At 47.6% G+C, this 19,768-nt stretch overlaps 1 protein-coding gene across 2 annotated transcripts in view; it reads left to right on the top strand.

Annotated features, from left to right (window-relative positions):
* The first annotated feature begins 1,167 nt into the window (after positions 1 to 1,167).
* LOC133354624 (protein lin-28 homolog B-like) overlaps positions 1,168 to 19,768 on the top strand; it is a 104,555-nt gene continuing 85,954 nt past the window's right edge. The window contains exons 1-2 of one of the 2 annotated variants that reach the window (XM_061571628.1): positions 1,168 to 1,300; positions 14,905 to 15,062. In XM_061571628.1, the coding sequence (XP_061427612.1) occupies positions 1,291 to 1,300; positions 14,905 to 15,062 (168 nt within the window). In that variant the 5' untranslated portion in view covers positions 1,168 to 1,290. Of the gene's footprint in view, positions 1,301 to 7,525; positions 7,569 to 14,904; positions 15,063 to 19,768 lie in introns of those variants that run through there. The other variant, XM_061571638.1, reaches the window with a different exon arrangement.

Here is a 19,768-nt window from a genome sequence, read left to right as displayed (position 1 = left end):
TTGGATGGCGACTGCCTCCATCTGCCCAGGAGCGTCCTTCAACGAGCCTCCTCCATCTTCACAGCCGCTGGCACCGGTCATCGGCATTTCTAATCGGCTTCAAAACCTCCCTAATAAAAAGAGCTTCATAGCTCATCGGATTCCTCCGATGTAACATAAATGTTCTGAACACATCTCCTCTCTAGCCTCACACACACACACAAAGGCGAATACACCTCGTGTAACCTTTAACAGATTAATTATTTGTGAGTGCCCACGAAGACCGGAACGGCGTGTGGCACACACCACACCCCAGTGAGTCCTGTGTGGCCCCCACTCATGGTGTTCCACCATCTCACCAGGTGGGTATGTCTTCTTTTTTTGTAACAATGAGTTGATCTGGGAGGAAGCCCAGGTCACATTCAGACGTCAAATATATCACTGATGTTAGCAGCCGCGGGCGGGAATCGAACTCAGGTGACGCGTGGTACGGAGCGCAGTGAGCCCAGGACCGATTCAAATATCAAATATATATCACCGATGCTCGCAGCTGGGGGTTGGGAATCGAACGCAGTGAGCCAACCACTGCGCCACCGCTCGCCCCCACTACACAGAGGGGTGGGGGGCGGTGAACGAGGTTCCCAATTGCTGAGCGACACTGGGCCGGACTGGCCCCAAGCTGGCCAAAACGTGTGCGTCCGCGTATTTGAATAATGTCTCTGCCAATCGATTATTGGACTGGCACATGACAGCCACCCCCACCCCCCATCGGTAGTCAGTCGCCAGGCGCCCGCTGGACTGGAATGTATAATTGCCAGCCAAAAGGCATGTAATTGCGTGTCACGTGGCACAAGAGGTGGTTGTGGGGAGGTGCGTTAGGGGGTGGGGGGCGGTTCGTGGTGGTGGTGGATGGGGGGGAGGAAAGATGTAGGAGGAGGTGGTGAGTTGAGCGGGCGGGGGGGGATGAGAGAGGGGAGGTAGAGGAGGAGGAAGGGTGGATGGATGGGGGCGCACAATGCAGGAGGTTGCGAACGGTTGTTGGGCATGGATATCCCAAGCGTAGCACAACCCCCCCCCACCCACCAACACCGCCACGGCCCCGCCCCCACGTGAGCCCCCCCTCCCTCCCCCCGCCTTTGCCCCCTCCCGACCCACCCTCTGGCCATGGCGACTCGGGGTTGCCGGACGGCTGACCAATGTGCTGACCACCCGCTTAGCTGAAGCCTCTTTTGTGCCTTTTCTCAAGCCTCATCGCTCGCGCGCTGGAAGTGCATTCTATAGACCACGCGGGCGCAGGGCCGACGGGATACCATGGCTGAAGGTGAATCGCTTGCTCTTGTATTTTTATTTGACGTTTTATTTTGGTCCGTTTTAAAGCGGATTACGGGCGAATAGCAGAATATACGCCGATTTTAGGGCGAATGTTATTTTTACATACTGTATGGAGGGTGTGACATTTTCGCCAGGTCCCGTGTGTGTGTGCGCGCTTCTGTGTCGGGTTAATACTGCTTGCCCTGCTGTTGCTATTATTGTTGCTGTTATTGTTGCTGTTGAGTAAAGTCAGAAATGAAACACCGACCGCGGGAGGCACACGGGGAGCTATTGTAGCGCTGTGTGTGTGCGCGCGTGGTTTTTTGGGAAGGTATAGGCAGACCTCTGTGATGTATCACACGTGCGGCGGTGTGGATGTTACGTGCCCGCTCAATGGCCGTTGTGTGCGGATTCAGAAGAGCCGTGGATTTGAACTGCCATCATCAGCTCAGAGGCGAAAATGTCATTGCTTTTGACAAGTGTAACAAGAATAGGAAGCGAAGCAGCGACGCTTTGCTGAATTTGGTTTTGTCTGGATGGTAATATACAATGTGCATAAACGGTATTTTATTGCAGTCTCAATATCATGAATAAATGAAGACGTAGTGCTATAACACAGTAAGACAGTCGTAAGAGCAATAACATAAGAGGATAGTTATAATTAATCATCCGAACGAGCTTTGTTTCGTGAATATGTGAAGGCAGTTCCCTACAGTGCTGTAGTATATGCAAACTGTAATCGTATAATGTCACCGGTGTATTGCTTGAATTTGGAGGTTTTAAAAAAAATGTCAGCGTATACCAATTGACAATTAACCCTAATTGGAATCCGCGTCGCGAGTATAATCTTGCGATAACCCAAGTGGGGGAGGTGTGGGGCAGGGAGCAACGTTACAGTCTCTCTAAATGTTGAAGATAACCGAAACAATTATTGCGCACTATATATTCGAGAACCAATTTAACGATAATGCGTCTAACCCCGCGTCACACACACACACCGCGAAATAATCGCCACGATTTGCTCCCCGATTCAAAACACAAAATCCACGTGCGAATGATAACCCAGTCGTCCGGAGCCGTGGCCGAAATGGGCGCTTTCCCCAAAATTCGTGACCAATTATTACGCGACGTCGGCTCTTCTCTCAAGATGTTGCGTGGCGGTGCGAATATTTATTCATTCGGCCCATCCCTCCGAAATTGTACCGATAATTATTCACACCTTCACGGCTGCGTTATACGCGCGCGTTGATGCCGTTGCGTCGTGGATAGCGATAAACAATGAACCGCGCTGATAACGTGAACCACCTTTATTGATGAGTCCCAGCAGCAGGAGGGGGAATAAAAGCTTTGCTGATGAGCTCCAAAATGACAACAAAACAATTGCACGGGGCGCGAATGCGTCGCAAACGGAACGCAAGAAAATAGAGCCCTGTGAATGCTTTATACACACTTTGTTCACAAAGATACTGTGCCATGCATCATCAGTATCAGCCATGAGTGAATACACTGCTGGATAAATACATCCCTTAGGTCTTCGCCACAACCTCACGATCCATGCAATACATATTTCTATCTTCGTGTATATATATACACACAGAATCAAGATATGTTTTATTTACTTCATGTAGACAATTCAATGTGTCAATAATCACATTCGAGATACAGACGCGTTGTATTTGGTTCTGCGTTAATTTCCCATCTCGAGGTTGTGTTGACCGTAAACATTTATATACGCATATTCTTCGGTAAAGTCACTTAGATGGGTTAAAATTAATTAAAGTAAAATAAACCAAAAACAACGACGTTTCGATCACAACACAAGCGATCGTCATCAGCGAACGTCATTGCGGACACACACAGGCCCTTACAAGCCGTAGATTATTGAACCAAAATGTGTTTTTTTTAACACGATATTATAAATGTGGATGAATATGCACGACGTTACACACACAGCCGCCTTTGTCAATCCACTGCTGGATGAGGGACAGTCGACGTCGCGAGGCGATCGTGGCGGGTCATTTGACCACATTTCACCCGCGCTGGTGAAGCCAAATTCAAATGTTGTGCTATTTTTAAAAAATGCATAATTTTCACGTTACATTTCTATATACACCACGTCGCCTACATTACTTTTTGGAGTACTGCAATGTCGAGGTTTGGGCCTGTAACCGTATATGTTCAGTGCTCGGGGTAAAATGATGAGCCGTTATGCAATGCGTGGTCACAATGATTTCAAGCAGGCGACGTAACATTACATAACTTCCTCTTCCCGTGCACAGCAATAATAATCATCATCACCATCATCACATTCCACACCTCCGCGAAGCCGCACGGACCAGCGCGGTGAAGTACGTGGGTCGACAACCCTCCTCCGAGTGTCTCTCGCCAAATGCGTAAACAAAATGTAAACCATCGATAGACAGGCGAATGTTTGCACGTTGTTCCGCTTTAAGTGTCGTGTTTGTTATCATCTTGACATACTCACATTGCGTCACAACGCAACACTGTTTCAACGTATAAACATTCCACCCCAGCCACCACCATCATCTACAATTATAACGAGGAAGTAGGTATCCATTATTCAGAGTCGTCAATACACCACTGATGCATCAACAACAACATCATCATCGACCACATGATAAATCCACTGCTGGATGAAGGCCTCCTTCCGAAGCCGACACCGCCGCCATTTATGGCTTCCGTGTCATCCGCAAGACCATCTCCTTGGCTGCAATACGGCGTGATTGTGTGTCGCCTCGGCCTCGAACGAGTACCTGGTGCGGTGCCTAAAAACATCGCCACTAGGGAGACAAAGGCGGCTAGGCGTGGTGCTGGCCATCCGCCGCCTCGTGTGCCGTGACGGCCTTCAGAGATGCTCGCTAACAGCACTTGCCCCAACAGTCTGTTGTTATTGCTATACGCGGGATCGTTGTCTTTGTGTGTGTGGTTGGGATTTGCCGCATCTTCGGTGATCTGTGGCTAAAATGAAAACAGGTGCGTTTAATGAATGAACTATCGCTCAATGAACAAAAAAAACCGTGTAGTAGTCAGATGGCACGCCAACCCCTCATCTGGATCGTAACCCGTTAGGGACTCTATGCGGCTGTCTGTGGCAGTCTTTCATTGGGGTGAATCGGATGCGCGTTCGTGGAGGGGGAAAGGTGAGCTCAACGGTGAGCGCGCCACTGCGTTCTCAAACCCGCGGCGTGAGTTCGACTCCCCTGTCACGGCTCACGTCAGCGGCGAGTTGGTATCGGAGGCGGGTCTGGGTTAACCCACCACCCCCATAGCCTCCTCCTTCACCAAATCTCGTTGAGCCAAAGTGAAGCATGGTCGAGCATGGTGGAGCAACCCCTATGACTCGCACACCGCGGAGAGGACCCTAATTCGCCCGGCAGTAGAATCGTTCGTACATGATTGTTCTCATCGTCTTCGTCCGCAATGATAATGTGAATACAACAAAAATGAAGCACGTGTACCCCCCCACAGCACGTCACAGCGACTGTTGTAACAACAACAATAACATACAAGGGACTAGCACGCAGTGGTTTTGGTATTTTTGGTGCTCATCAGCAAAGCTACCGTTTGCCGAGTACGGTGCCGCTTGTCGGCTACGTAAATAAAGCCACACGGAGCAGTATGAGGACCCACTTTTAAAACGTAACAACGTGATAAATAACGGCGACCAAATGTGTTTACGCCACAGAGTTTATTCTACACACTGCTCCGTCTGTGTATTGTTACTTGTAATATAACGCATACGTAAGTCCTTTGTCAAGCCACTGCTGGACGTAGGCTCTCGGTCATGCCGTGTCGGTCGTGGTAGGAGGGCTTGTTTGACCATACTTCACCGCGCCGGTCAGTGCCGTGGTTGGTGAGCGAGCAAGGGAGGGGGGTGGGTGTGGAAGCGCCGTGCATGACCCAATTCAAATCGCAATCGCCACTGATGTTAGCCGTGGCCGGGAAATCGAATTTTTCATTTGCTCACCCATATTAATTCACAAGGAAATGTGCCAACCACCGGTCCCATTGGATCATCAATCCCACAGCTCTATGCGTTCATAATAATTAAAAAATAAAATTGGGGGTAGATTGCGTACATGTCTTTAAGCCAGCCACCACCCGACACAGCCAATTAGTAAGGCTGGACACGTGAACGAAATGTGCCAATTAGTTACTAGTACGGCACACCGGTTGTGTGTTGGATAGTTAAGCCACATCATTTACTATTTGAGTACGACGTTTCGCTGGTGATAGCAACCAGTTTCATCAGGCGACTTGACATAATTATATTTACGCGATCTAACCGCAAAAAAACCCTTTATTGTGGATATTGGTCGCGAAAGCCTTCATGTTAAACTCTATACGCATATCTAATCCTAGCAAACATGGGACGTTGAGCCATCGTTGTATGTTTGCTGGGTATACAAAGAGTAACAATGATTGTGTATTATACACGCGAGCTTCTCGGTGAGACTGTAATGATTCTCATACACAAACATATCTTCGTCTTGGCTTATACTACACTATTTAAAACTCGCTAACGTGGGAGGCAAGAGTCGATGTTTTAACTCGTCCGCTGCATTCTTATTATTATCATTAATCGATGTTTTCGTGATTTAGTCGATTCCCAGAGCGGCACAATTCTTAAGTGCCACCACCTTCACTGCGGAGATACATGCGTGGTTGGGGTAACAACCTGAATAAGGGGATGTTGCCCGAAACATTTTATTTTTTTTGTATTGTTTCAGATTTCTCATACATAAGGTGCACGCGTGTCAATGAAGACGGTGGCGAGACTGTGTTTACGTCTCCTTGACACTGCGATGTTTATGCCACAGTACCCCACTCGTGTTGTGTCGCAAACATAAGATTCCCAGGAAGGTGACCCGCCCAGATGGGTGGATTAATGAATGAGTCGCCGAATGAATGAATGAACGCGTGGACAAATACATCAACCGGTCAATTATTAATGGACGAATGACCTCGATGACTGGAGAGATTAATGAATGAGCCGCCGAATGAATGAACGAGCCGCCGAATGAATGAATGGGTGACTAAATACAACAACCGGTCAATTATTTAACGAATGAATCGCCGAATGAATTGACGAGTTTGCCGAGATGATCGGCTGACAATGGACGATTGAATGAATGGCCGAGATTATCACCGAATCAATTTTAGCGACCGAATGAAAATGAACGAATGAATGAGAATGATCCCCCCGGTTCGCCCGGGTGCCCATGACAACAATTGCGGGTCTTGTGTAATGAATTGGGAGGCATTCTAATCAAACACGAGCCAAGCGGAGTCCACGAGTCGTTCACACGTAGGGACAGAGACAAAGCTCTCCCGTGTAGCCTTTAACTGTTGGGGCAAAGTGCTGCCACAACAGCGAGACGTCTCTGAAGGCCGGCACGGCGCACCTACGGTGGGGTGTGGGTTGGTGCCCAACACCAATACCACCAACACGCCCGGCCGCCTTTGTCTTCCAACAGTGCTGATGTGTTAAGAACCCCGCAACCAGGTGCCACGGGAAGAAGTACGACCTCGGCTGGGATTGGTTACGGCCGGGGTCGTAGTTCAGCAGTGCAGCGATCAACCACTACCTCTGTTACCACCCCCAACAACAACAAAGGTCCCCCGTATAGCTTCAACAGACTGTGGGGGCAAGTGCTGTTAGCGAGGAGCACCTATGAAGGCCGGTACGACACACGAGGGGGTGGGTGGCCAGCACCACGTCTCCCGAGTGGCGGTTCTTTACGCACCGCACCAGGCACTCATTCGAGGCTGAGTCGACCTAGGGGAGTCCCGTGACCGGTTCGCATAATTCTTCGCCGGCGTTGGACGCGAGCGGGAATCCAACTCGGGTGACCGGGTGCGTAGCGCAGCGCGTTAACCGCGACACAGCTACTACAAAGACACACACACACGCTGCTGCTGCTTCTCCACGTGTGTGTGGATCTCCCTCCCCTCCACCACCGCCACCACACACACAAGCCGCCATGTTTCTGCAAGCATCGTTTTCCAGGGACAACTTATTCAATCCTCACCTCCATCCCCCCCCCCCCCGTTCTGCTCGTGATCCTCAACACCGGCAGCGCTGTGAGGTTCCACCGCAATTAATGCGCCTGATTGGAAGCAACGAAGACCCCCCCCCCCCCATCATCCCACCACCAACTCCCCTCCCTCTCCTCCTTTTGTTTTTGCATCGCGCACGTGTTCCGGAGAAGAGCAGCCGCTGCCGGACCTGGGAAGTGCGGTGCGGATGGCCGCTGGTATTATTAATACCTCCTCGTTATTATTGTTATTGTTGTTGCTATCGTGACGATCATCACCATCACCATCATCACCGCCACCCACCCACCCACCCGGCATCCCCTCTGTGCGCTCGTCTATGGACTGCGCTCCCGCCGCACGGCGAATGGAATTGGATGCTGCGTGGTTTGGATGTTTGCTTGGCTACTACTGCTGCTGCTGTTGCTGGTTGTTTGTTGTTACCGCGTGTATTGTAGCGTACACGTGTGTGTGTGTTCATCTATCCCCAGGGGATACAGTCCGCGTGTCGTGGATGGCGAGTGTTGTTGGCAGGAGGAGGAGGAGGCGAGTGATACCTGCGCGCTGGTGGCGGGCCCCGTCGCTCTCCTCGCGAGCGCGATGTTGCTGGTTGATGCTCGTGATGATGGTGGCTGGTGTCACGTCTTAGCCGCGTGTCTGTGTGAGTGAGTGTCTCGTCTCGAACGTGCTCATGATGATGACAGCGTGCCGGGATGTGGGACGCGGTCATTGTGAAACGGCGCCGGTCCGTGTGGTGGTGGTGACGATGGTGGTGGTGGTGGTGGAAGTCCATTCGGCCCGGTGGGAGCATGAGGCTGAACGCGGCTGCTTGCCTCGCGTGGTGGTGATGGTGTTGTTGTGTGTGTCCCTGTGTCTTTTATCTTCCCGAGAAATTAATGTTTTTTTAAAAAATATTCAATAATTCCTCAACTCTATCAACAGGCGGCGCCATTTTCTGACATACTATTACGAGCGAATGATCGCGATGATGATGACGACGACGATGAATGATGGTGGTGGTGGTTGTGATTCTTGTTTGGGCTGGAATTGTGATGATGCTCCAACTCTTTGTGCTGTGGCAGCAATGTGGCCCAGGAGTTGATTGTCGGTGTCCGAGGTCCGATGCTAGCCACTGAACGAGATGGCCCCGGGAGACAGAGTTTGTGTAGTTTTTTGCTTTTCCTGCTCCGACACGGCCCCATAGTTTGGGTTGCATGACCACAGTCGTACAACGGTGGCTTGAAATTGTAAACAAGGGCTGGGCGCGAGGTTGCCTAAAAAGCTTTGGGGTGCAGTTGACCACGTGGTCGTGGCGTCCCCCAAGTGGGTGGTGGTGGTGTCATGCGGGGAGCGGTGGTGCAGCGGTTAGCGCGCTGCGCGACGAACCAGAGGAAGAGAACCCGACTTTGATGCCCCATCACGGCCATCAACACCAGTGACAATTATCTGAAGCGGTCCTGGGCCTCCCCTAGATCGACTCGGCCTTCAAATGAGTTCCTTGTCGCGACGTGTCACCATGTCCACGAGGCGGCCGCGCGTTGTGTTGGCCACCCGGCCTCTTGTGCGTCGTGGCGGCCTTCGTAGGTTCCTGCTGCTCGCTATGGCAGCGCCGCTGGTCCCCAACAGTCTGTTGAGGCTACACGGTGGAGGGGGGGGGTCTCTGTTTGGTGGTGGTGATGTTCCGATGGCCCGGCCCGAGCATTCCGAGTGTAACGCAACGAGACGTTCGTCGTGTATGTTCGCCAAGCTCACGTTGTGTTGGAACCACGTATAAAGTGTTACTTTACTTAATAAACTACAAACTATGTTTGACATTGTTAAGTCCATTAACGGTGTTTAAATTCGGTGACCGTCGTAAATTCGTGGATAATAACAATACGTCAACACGCACTACATTCTGAGTTGTATTGACGCTGTTAGCGGCTCTTAATTAACAAACACCGAAATGCGAATCGCGTTATAAGCGACGTGTATCCACGCAAACTCCATCCACCCCCCGCCTCTGTGTACGCAAGCAGCGAAGCGCAGTGCTTGCCCCCCTTCGCGTACAGCCGTATACGGATAATTGCGCTCGAATCGGTGAACGCGCACTTTGTTGTGCGGTCACGACACGCGCTTTTGTGCGTCCGTGCAAGGCGGAGTGTGAACGCGAGGATGATGGTGATGATGATGATGCTGCTGTCCGCCGAGGGTTGTGAGGTCGCTCAAAGAATTAACGTCAGCGCGTGTGACGCAGCGCAAAATTGCACCAAATGGTTCGTCGTACATGTCCGTATACGTGCATACGCGAATGAATGGGGCACGTGTTATTGTCGTGGCAATGAACAGGATATCAGGCTGGCAATTGTATTGTGTGTATGTGTGCAGTTAATTGCAACGTCTTTGGGATTACAGTGTAAGAAAGTATTACGTAATTGGTTTATATCTATCTTTTTTAAATGTATATACATTCTAATTTACATGCGGGGTAATTGATGTACGGATAACATTGAGTCTATGCCGTGTGTACACGATGCGGTATTAATGATTGCGTTATTTCAATATGCATGGTGTGTACGTATATGTAACCTTGGCGCGTACGAATAGTGATTTTAGTTCGTATGATTTTGGTACGTATACCATGTGCATACTAATATGCGGTGTGTGTATCTCTCACACCTCGTGTCAAGGATTGGGAGTATACAAACGAGCGATTCATTGCCAAAAATAATGTACAAATGTTCTCCACCGTGCCCATTATATACCATAAAGTCTCGTCGAATGTTTTATTCGGCATCATTTACATTATTTAAACACGGCGTGGATAACGTTTGATGCAGAATACTCAATTCAGTGCTGCAGTGATATTTAATGTTGCCTGCTCGTTTATAAATCCCTCGACCTATATTCACAAGGCGGACAGGACGTTTCACTTGTGAACACGCGGACGAGGGTTGTGCTATAATCGCTGATTTTCACGTTAACCAGACAAATCCTGAACATCGAGCGCGTGGTGACAACGGATGGACCGTCATTGTTTTGGGTCAATCCGAAATTGTGACGTGCCGATCGGCGTCACTTCCGCTGCGTCACTTCCTGCGCTTGTCCTCCCTAAAATTGTCACGTGATGTCATTGTGACTGACGTGACGTAAGCAATGGGTATCAAAGTCACATTCGAAGAATTATTTTTTGGGGTTGACGATTGCACTTAATGTTACGAGTTAAACCACTTCGCGCTTTAAATGGTGAACATTATTACAAGGAGGAAAACAGGTCTATGTGAAAATACGAAACTCAACCGTTGACGCAAAAAAACGACACGTTCGTCAATTAAGTCGTGGCCTTACCAAACTAAATCTATAATATGCTGCGTTTGCGAAACTTCACCTGCTAAGTAGTATTTCCTTTTAAGACCACACATTGACCAATATGTTCAGTGTTTTGTTATATGTGCACCACTACCAATGCAGTAGCCAGCATCGGTAGGTAATTTGTTTAAATGGATACATGCATGGTTGCTGCAATACGTTTCATAAGATACATATATATACATACATAGAGGAACATGCATGCCTCAATGCAGATGGCCCATTGACTTGTGGAATTAATTTTTATGTTTTGTTCACGATGCAGATGCTTTGCTTATTACCTGCAATCTGCCTATACAGCAATTTGATACTGTACTTTAAATATTTACACACCCAGTAAACTTGGGACGTTGGGCCAACGTTGCTTTTTAAAAATATATAGATTTAATATATTGTCAACTTAGTGACTGAAGGCATCACCGAGCCGTTGCCAATATATAAAAATTTTCATAAATACTTGAGTCAAAACAGAAGGGCAATAGGTGGTAAGATAAAAAAATATTGGCATTGGTTGAACTCAGTTATTGTTGGCATGAGGCAGATATTTTGTCGACCTGCAATGTGCCCCTCGAGCTCACAATATGATTTTCTACTTAGCATAAGCGCTTAAGCAAGTATGCTTAAATAGTGAACGTATATATGTATGTGTGGCCGCGTTCTTGAGTCTCAAGTTAATCAGAAATAACAACAAAAATATGAAAATCAGCCATTGGTTACGGTTAGACGATCCAAAACGTGTTTTTGTTTTGGATTGATTCCAAAGTATGACGTCACAGGAAACTACGACACTTGTAAACGTCACTTCCATGCTATTCTCATCCGATGCAACAACAACAGTGTCGTTGTGGCATCGGATGACGCCACTCTTGTCAGCAAGAGTTAAACAATTATGTCACGTTGAATGATCTGAAATTGTCCAGAATCTGGCATTTAAAAATCAAAAGCTTTTCCCACACATGTATTTGTAAAGACCATAATAAGATACATAAGTTGTGTATATATATGCATGCATAAATACAGAAAGATCATTGGTTGGTGGACTTATTCTATTTTGTATTTGGCAATGAACTAGAATTATTTTGCCGAAGTAATTATTAGTATTTCTCTATATTTTTACGTCATTGGATTGTTTCCAATATTTAGGTTATTTTCCGTCGATATGGATAATTCGGAAGATCCCGAAAATGTTTTTGCTCTTGGATTGTTCTGACAATGTGATGTCATTCCAATGTTGCTACCTCGATGCTTTTCCCAACAAAATGTATCCGCTGTCACACAATATCGCTTTTGCATTAATTATCAATTTCCAAACGTATTCACGTTTATAGCTGTTTTTTTCTACCGTTTGTCTTCCCGTAAAAAAATTACGTAGTTATTAATGTAAAAAAAATCATTAAATATAGGACATTAACAATTAAAGTAATTGAAATGTAATACATTTGATTAAAAAAATAAGAAATAAACTCTGAAATTTGGCTTATAAATAAAAAAATGTAAAATAAAGAATTCCAATTTCAAAATGTTTAAGTACAATTTTAAGATGTCATTTTTTTAGATGTACGGACCCTTCACATCTGTGCAATAATCGCATCTCCTAACAAAACGTGACATCACCCGTATGCCATGGAACGCCTCGATTTGGTGGGAAAAGCGAGGAATTGAGCTAATATGACGTCGTACATTCATATGAATAGGAAATAAACCACAATAAAATGTGTATCTTCCGAAATTTCATTTCTAGGCGCAGTTTTATTTTTGGATCGTTCAGATTAAGCAAATATCGGCAATGCATCCCTAATTTATACACTACATGATACGATGGATCAGATGCCTATTCACACACACCAATACAGAAGGCCGAATGCTTTGTGGACTTGTGTATGACTGTATATTTAATATTATTTGTCATGAAGCATATCCTTCACCTGCTTCATTATTTATGTTTGTGCAGTTTAATTGTTATAGTTTACAGAATACGACGATGTATAATGTAACATTCTTTATGGTTGTATAATCTGCTTTTCTTAAGATAAAATGATTTCGTTAATTATCGTTTGCTCATTATTGTTTGGCACTTGTCACACCATCATTACTTTCATAGTTAAATTAATGTTTAAATTATTTTTGCGTAACTAACAAAATGTCCATTAAAAAGCGTTGTAGATGCTAAAGTTGTGACTATTTTTCATAATTATAGCATCTGGATTCTGTTGAGTGAAGTGCATTTGTGGAGGACCTCTGAGTAATCGTCATTCCTACTGGAAATACAGCAAAGTATAAAACCACTACAAATTAAGTGCGAAATACAATTATAAAGTTACGGGAATACTGACATGGCAACAGGTGTCACGTCGCAAATATGTATATTGTATCAACATGACAAATTATAGGACGCCAACCTTGATCATTATCTCACGGTAGATTTTGCGGGTTTAGACCACGTAATGATCTGGGCCATTTTGTTGTTATTGTGGACTATGATTGAACCTTCTTGGTTCTTTCGGTAAAGTCACGTAAAATGAAACAGCACCATGCTCCAAGCATGGTGCTGTTTCATTCAGACGCTGTCACCCCGACAGACCTGGTCTTCACCTGAGGACAGCTGCTTGCGTTGTGGCCGAAACTTCGTGAGAATTATTTTATAATGTTTTATTTTATTATTTTATTATTTCCATTCTACGTGACTTTACCGAAAGAACCAAGAAGATGAATCCCTGCAGTCACGAAAGCTTTAAATCGAAATTTATGAATGAATCGTCCACCGGCTTGACACAGCCAAACAAAAAACTCCATCGCCACGCGGTGCACGAGCGGTTCGGCACGCCAATTGTTATTGTCGCAGGGTGGTGGCGGGTTTAACGACACATTTATATTTACGCGATCTAACCCAAAACACCTCCTATGGATAATATTGGTCCCGAAAGCCTACGTGTTAAAACGAAGTTGAAGTGCGATTATCACAACCAATTTTGAGCAACCAAAGTTGAATGAGACACAAATTTTGTCAGAGGTTGTTTTTAAATCCTTTATATTAAGTTCGCTTGCTTGCGTGCTTGCGTGCTTGCGTGCTTGCTTGCTTGCTTACGACCGTGCAAATCTTTCGGTCGTTTTTTAACCCACTTCCCGTGATCCAATCGAGCTGACATTTTGCACATAGACTCGTTGTGCGAGACAATTAATGTTCGTGAAAATGTTTTCCTAAATTTTACACTGTTTAGGGAAAACAAATTAAATATTTAATTACCAATTGCTTAATACTGGCAGACAATCATCTGACCCATAGGTGGCAGCCATCACAAGCCAGAGGACGAGAGGACTCTAGCCGCCACGCATATAAAGGATTTATAATGACAAACTTTGTTTTTACGGGTTTACTTGTTTGTGTTAAGGCCCTGCGAGGTTTTCCACACCTCCACGACAGTGGCCACTTATAAATAAAGGCCTGAGGCCTATATACAGAATTTTAGCGCTCCAATTTCATTCTGACATCTTCGGATTGTAGTACGGTTTTAATTAATTTACGCTTCTTATGTATTATAATTTAAGTAGTAGTTTTCGACAATTGTCTTTGTAACTTTTGCGAAGTGGCTTTGAACCTTGTGGTATGAAAGGCGCTCATAAAAACAAAGATTATTATTATAAATTTTACATGGCCTAACCCAAAAAAAAAATCTACCTACGAATCATGATAGTACCCCTGTTAGACTAGATCTTTAATCTGCTGCTATTAATACAAAAGAAGAAGACTAGAATATAGAGGTTACTTGCATATGTACTTAACGTTTTCTGGCATCTCTTTCCCTCGTATTATATTTGCACTGTTTTTTCTGTCGATTCGCAAGCGTTTTATTTCACGACATGAAAACATCTCGCTTGCTAGTTGTGCAATATTCCTGAAGGGACCCATTACTCGTTCTCCACAATGTTGATGCTTTTGGATTTTCTTTCTGCTGTTTCTGCGCTTGTGCACCACCGCAGATCTCCATTTGTAAAATATCCGGGGGGGACTGGCTAAACGGCACCATCCGTGTAACAACAAATCAAATAAACTCGGATAATCGTGGCCGCGTAAACTCGCAGCGTTAAGTCAACCGTAATTACTGTGCACCCCTCCTCAGTCCCCGCCGTGTCCACGCGGTACCTGTTGTACGTGCGTGTCCATGACATCAGTGTCTGTGTGTGTGTGCGTACGCGTGTGCTCGTACGCAGCTGGGGCGAGCCGAGGGCCGGGTGAAGAGGGCCAGCAGGTGTTCCACGGCACAGGCTATTGCAAGTGGTTCAACGTGCGCATGGGCTTTGGCTTCATCGCCATGACGAACCGCGAGGGCCAGCCGGTCGACCCGCCGCAAGACGTCTTTGTCCACCAAGTGAGTGCCCATCGGCCATTGTCGGGTTACCTCCCCCACCCACTCGCCCACCCACCTGCCCCACCCTCCTCCTCCCTCGTGCCAGCGTTAATTTATTCAGCGTTTTTATTTTGAGCGAAAGGCTTAGTCTTGGTCGACGACAACCCGTGGAAATATGGGTCGAGTGTTTTTTGGTAAATTTGTGGTCGTTATTCTCTCTCCTTTTACTTGGCTCAAGGAGTATAACTTAGAATCCATTCATGGTGATTAAATGTTGGCATTAGGGACACGCAATTCCCCCCCCCCCCACACTCCCATATCAGGACTCGTGGGCCGGAGGAAACCCTTGTGCCAGGGGGAGGAATAAGACAAGTGGGGGGCATCCACTTGATTCCCCACGCGAAGGCCCATGCCAACCGCGCTAGGGCCCATGCCATCGGCCATGCCTGGGGAGCTTCCTTGTCTCCCACGTGTGCCAACGTGGGCTGGCGCCATGCACGCTTGACCGCCGTGAGAAGTCGTGAATGGATTATGTGAGTCGCCTCTCCACCCCCCCCCCCCCCCCCCCCCGTGGGTGCACGAGTAAGAGTTTACAAGGGCACAGCGGCGCATGCAGATGTTACGTAGGTCTCATTATCGTGTTGATAAAATGTAGACAGCCGCGCAGGTCCCAATTGGTGTGGCAGGTTACCGCGTTGGTGGAATTGCGGGTCCAACGCCGGTGGCGTGTTCGACGCAGCGGACGGCGTTGCTGTTGCTCGTCTCGCTCTCGATCATTTGTGGCCAAGTCACTTCTGAAAAAGAGTGGGCCTTACCCGGTAAATTCAAGATAGTTTAGTTTAGTTTTAGTTTAACGCACGCTGCGCGAGTCACATTTTTCGTGGCCCTTGCCCCCGCACATCCAACTAGCACAGTTGGTTATGTACAGTGAAAAATAAGTTCAACATCATACAATACATACAGAAACTAAACACCCCAAAATGATGCCTACACGATAAATTGAACGACGCGGCATCATTTGCGTTCACGCGGCAATAAATGACGGCAATCTCAGGGGTTCGGCCCTTCTCTCTGCGGCCTGTTCCGTTACCGTGCAATTTGACCGCCGTGCTGCAGTGCGGATTGATGGCATTGCACGACCGATTGTTTAGCTGTCAGTCGGGGAAGTAGGGGGGGGGGATCTGCAGCCGTGATGCGTGCACAGCCACGTACGGACACGACGACTGCCACGGTTATCAGCAGCAGCAGCAGCGGCAGCAGGCTCCGTGGGGTGTCGGCCCCTTTTTCCTCTTAATTTGTGCAGGAAACGTTCAGTGAATTAAAATCCTCGTTCGGACAGAAGTGTAAGCTGAGAATCCCCACCGTCTTCTCACGACCAAGATGATGTCATGGATTGTTTACCTGACCGTGGGGCTTCGCGGTAGCGAGATATTAGCTCCGTTCGCAAGGTGCTGGTATGCAGGAAAGTCGTGGGTAAGTCATTGAGCTATATACAGCTCTTTTTCAGAAGCGACCTGGCCACAATTGATAGCACAACAAAGTTAGGCATATCATGTGGACATTTATCGCAACCAAATAATCTAAACGCACGTTCTAAACGAGAGGAGCCGGAGAAAAATCCATGTGACCACGGGAAGAACACGCAAACTCAGAAAATACAGGAGTCGTCAGGGTCGGGATTGAACCCACGACCTCCTGTTTACTAGGCGAGGTAGTTAACATCTCGCCACCGTGAGCGCCCATCCTCCCCATGTTCCCCCGTCTGTTGCGTTACATTTGCAGTAATGGAGGCCGATGATTAAGCAATAGCCACCGAGTGATTGAGTGACAGCTTCCCGCGCTTGAGCAAAGTCTATTTTTAAAGACCTACGGCTAAATGTTTACGATCGCAAAATGTTTGTTGAGGTTAATGACTCATTCGCTATGAGAATAATAACCAGTGGCTGCTCTCAGCATATGCAAACTAAGCGAAAGTTTATGACTCCAGGCAGCTAAAAGGAACCCTGTGTGCATGAATGAAACAGGGTTGAACTATATTGAACTCAGATGCTTATAATTATTACGAATATAATTAGTCAAGAATTGTGTGTGTGTGTGTCACTCCACGTTGAGCAGCCCCCCTCATTAATAATCATGAACGGGTGACGTCACTCCACATGGAGGGGCGAGGCGCCTGCTCCCCCCTCCTCAGCGTCAACTCACAACCCTCACTACAAAGGCAGAACTCTCACGTCACACGATCTCCGTAACGCTGTTGAGACATAGAAGTAAAAAGGACGTCATGATGAACAAGGGATTATAACATTTAAATGAAATAGGTCTGTGTCACCGCGCCCTTACAAATTGCACGCGAATGGATGCAATGAATATCACCTCGCTGTCTGCTTTTCGCTTGCAAGTTTCAGATTTACTGCAATACACCCATCCTTGGACGGGCTATAGGCTAGTAAATAAATAAAACATCTATCGTACTAATATCACGACTGTGTGTGGAGCGGTGGTGTAGTGTGATAAGCGCACTCGAACCTGCCAATTCGAGTTCGATTCCCCCTCACGACCAATAACAGCAGCGAATATTTCCACCGGTCCTGGGCCTCCCCTAGGTCGACTCAGCCTTAAATGAGTACCTGGTGCAGTGTGTAACCATCAGCAATGGGGAGACGGAGGCGGCCAGGCTTAGTTGTTGGCCACCCAATCCCCCGTTTGCCGTGCCGTGCCGGCCTTTGTAGGCGCTACGAGCTCACGGCGCTTGCCCCAACAGTCCGTTGGAGGTGACGCAGAGGGGCGTCTTTGACTACTAGAATGAATTAAATTATAATTACAGTAGTCGGTAACTCGACTGTGACGAAAATTGGCTTTGCATCCCTTGCCCAGCCTGTAATATTTGTGCAGTCACGTGACATATCCATATTTACGCACTTATTTATATATTGCTTAGGGTGCTCAGTGGGCCGGCTCCACCACTATTGACGTCGGCCCGGGTTTTGAATCGGTAGGGTCTGGCAACTACTAATAAACGTGGGGGTTCTTGCGCCTTAATGGAGGGGGCCATGCGTAGTAGAAGTAGTCGTAGCAGTTTGGCTGCCCCCCCCCCCCCCCCCCCGTACCGTGGTTCTCTTGTGCCTGGAGTTCTGCGGAGTTTTTTTTTCCTGGAGCCCTTCTTTGTCTCTTGTCATCTGCGTGGGGGCCCCCGGGCGGGGTTGGGGAATTGATGGTGCAAGAGACCGGTTGAATCATTGACTAGTCAAGGACAAGCGAGAGGACCTCTTAAAACGACTCTTCACTTTTACTCGACAGTATTCGGAAAATTGAGTGGCGTTGGCGGCCGGTGGGGGATGGGCCCGGGAAGACAACAGGGCCTCTCGTTTGGCCTGTAGATGATTACTGGATAGGTTCAGGGTCTTCAAGGCTCTCCGTGTGTTTTGTTGTTGGTGGGTTTGCAGGTGGTGCAGTGGTTTGTGCGCCGCGCTACGAACCCGGCGACCCGAGTTTGATTCCCCGCTCGCCACCGACACCGGTGACGTTTGTCTGAAACCCGATCCTGGGCCTCCTCTAGGTTGGCTCGGCCTCAAATGAGTACCTGGTGTGGTGTGTAAACATTGCCACTGGGGAGACAAAGGTGGTCGGGCGTGGTGTTGGCTACCCACCCCCTGCTTCATAGGTGCTTGCTAACAGCACTTGGCTCAAAACTCTATTAAGGCTAAACAGGGGATCTTGTTTTGTTGTTGATTGGGTAAAGGCACAGCTTGCTTATGCCTTTGCTGCCGGTGTCTGAAATGTACATCTGAAATCGGCGGTGCCACGATCGCGGTCGGTATTTATCTCCCTCACTTGGTACGCAGGAGGTCACGGATTTGACCCCGACAATGCCGATGTATGTTTGGAGTCGGCGTGTTCTACCCACGATCGCGTGGATTGTTCTCCGGGGTTCCTCTGGGTTTTTTTCCGCTCCCCACTTTAATCAAACACGCATTCATGCGATTCGGCTGATGCTATAAATTCCCCCACGTGTGATGTCACTTCGATGAGCTTATTCGACGTGGCCAGGTGGCTTCTGAAAAAGAGCTCAAAGCTCCCCGGGGCTTTACCCGGTAAATAATAAAATAGTTTAAGTCGTGGAAACCTCTCTCTGTTATAGGGGACCTCGAGGGAGCCCCCACAAGATGTTATTTTGACCTCTTCATCCACACTGGCCAGGCGTCTTGGGAGAAGTGGGAGTATGCCCACACTTTACCCCACCACGAATTCCAAACCAATCGACCCGATTGTAAACACCCGCTGCTGCGCTCTGTACTCCTTCGAAAGGATGAATGAACGAACAAACAAGCAGATAACAGGGTACCGCTGATGGCAAGATATTAACTCCCTCGCCTGGTGTGCAGGAGGTCGTGGGTTCGATCCCGACCCTGACGCCTGCTGCTGTATATTTGGAGTTTGCGTGTGTCTCTCTCTCCGAGTGGTCACGTGGATTTTTTTCCGGTTCCTCCCGTGTTTCCCTCCACATTTATAGTTAACATCGCGCTGTAAATGTCCACGTGATAAGCCACTTCGCTGAGCTATCATTCGTGATGGCCAGGTTGCTCCTGAAAAGAGCTGCGTAGCTCAGCGGGGCCTTACCTGGTAAAAATTAAAAACTAGTTGTTTTTTTAACACAAATCTAAAGTGACAACTTTAATCTGCTGTTATTAATCCATCCGAAAGAAGAAGTCCACCACCACTCGCGGCCT

The sequence above is a fragment of the Lethenteron reissneri genome, chromosome 6 (genome assembly GCF_015708825.2).
Source record: "Lethenteron reissneri isolate LAM-NWPU_2019-01 chromosome 6, ASM1570882v1, whole genome shotgun sequence".
In the NCBI taxonomy this organism is placed as follows: domain Eukaryota; kingdom Metazoa; phylum Chordata; class Hyperoartia; order Petromyzontiformes; family Petromyzontidae; genus Lethenteron; species Lethenteron reissneri.
This window is presented reverse-complemented; position numbering and strand designations above follow the sequence as displayed.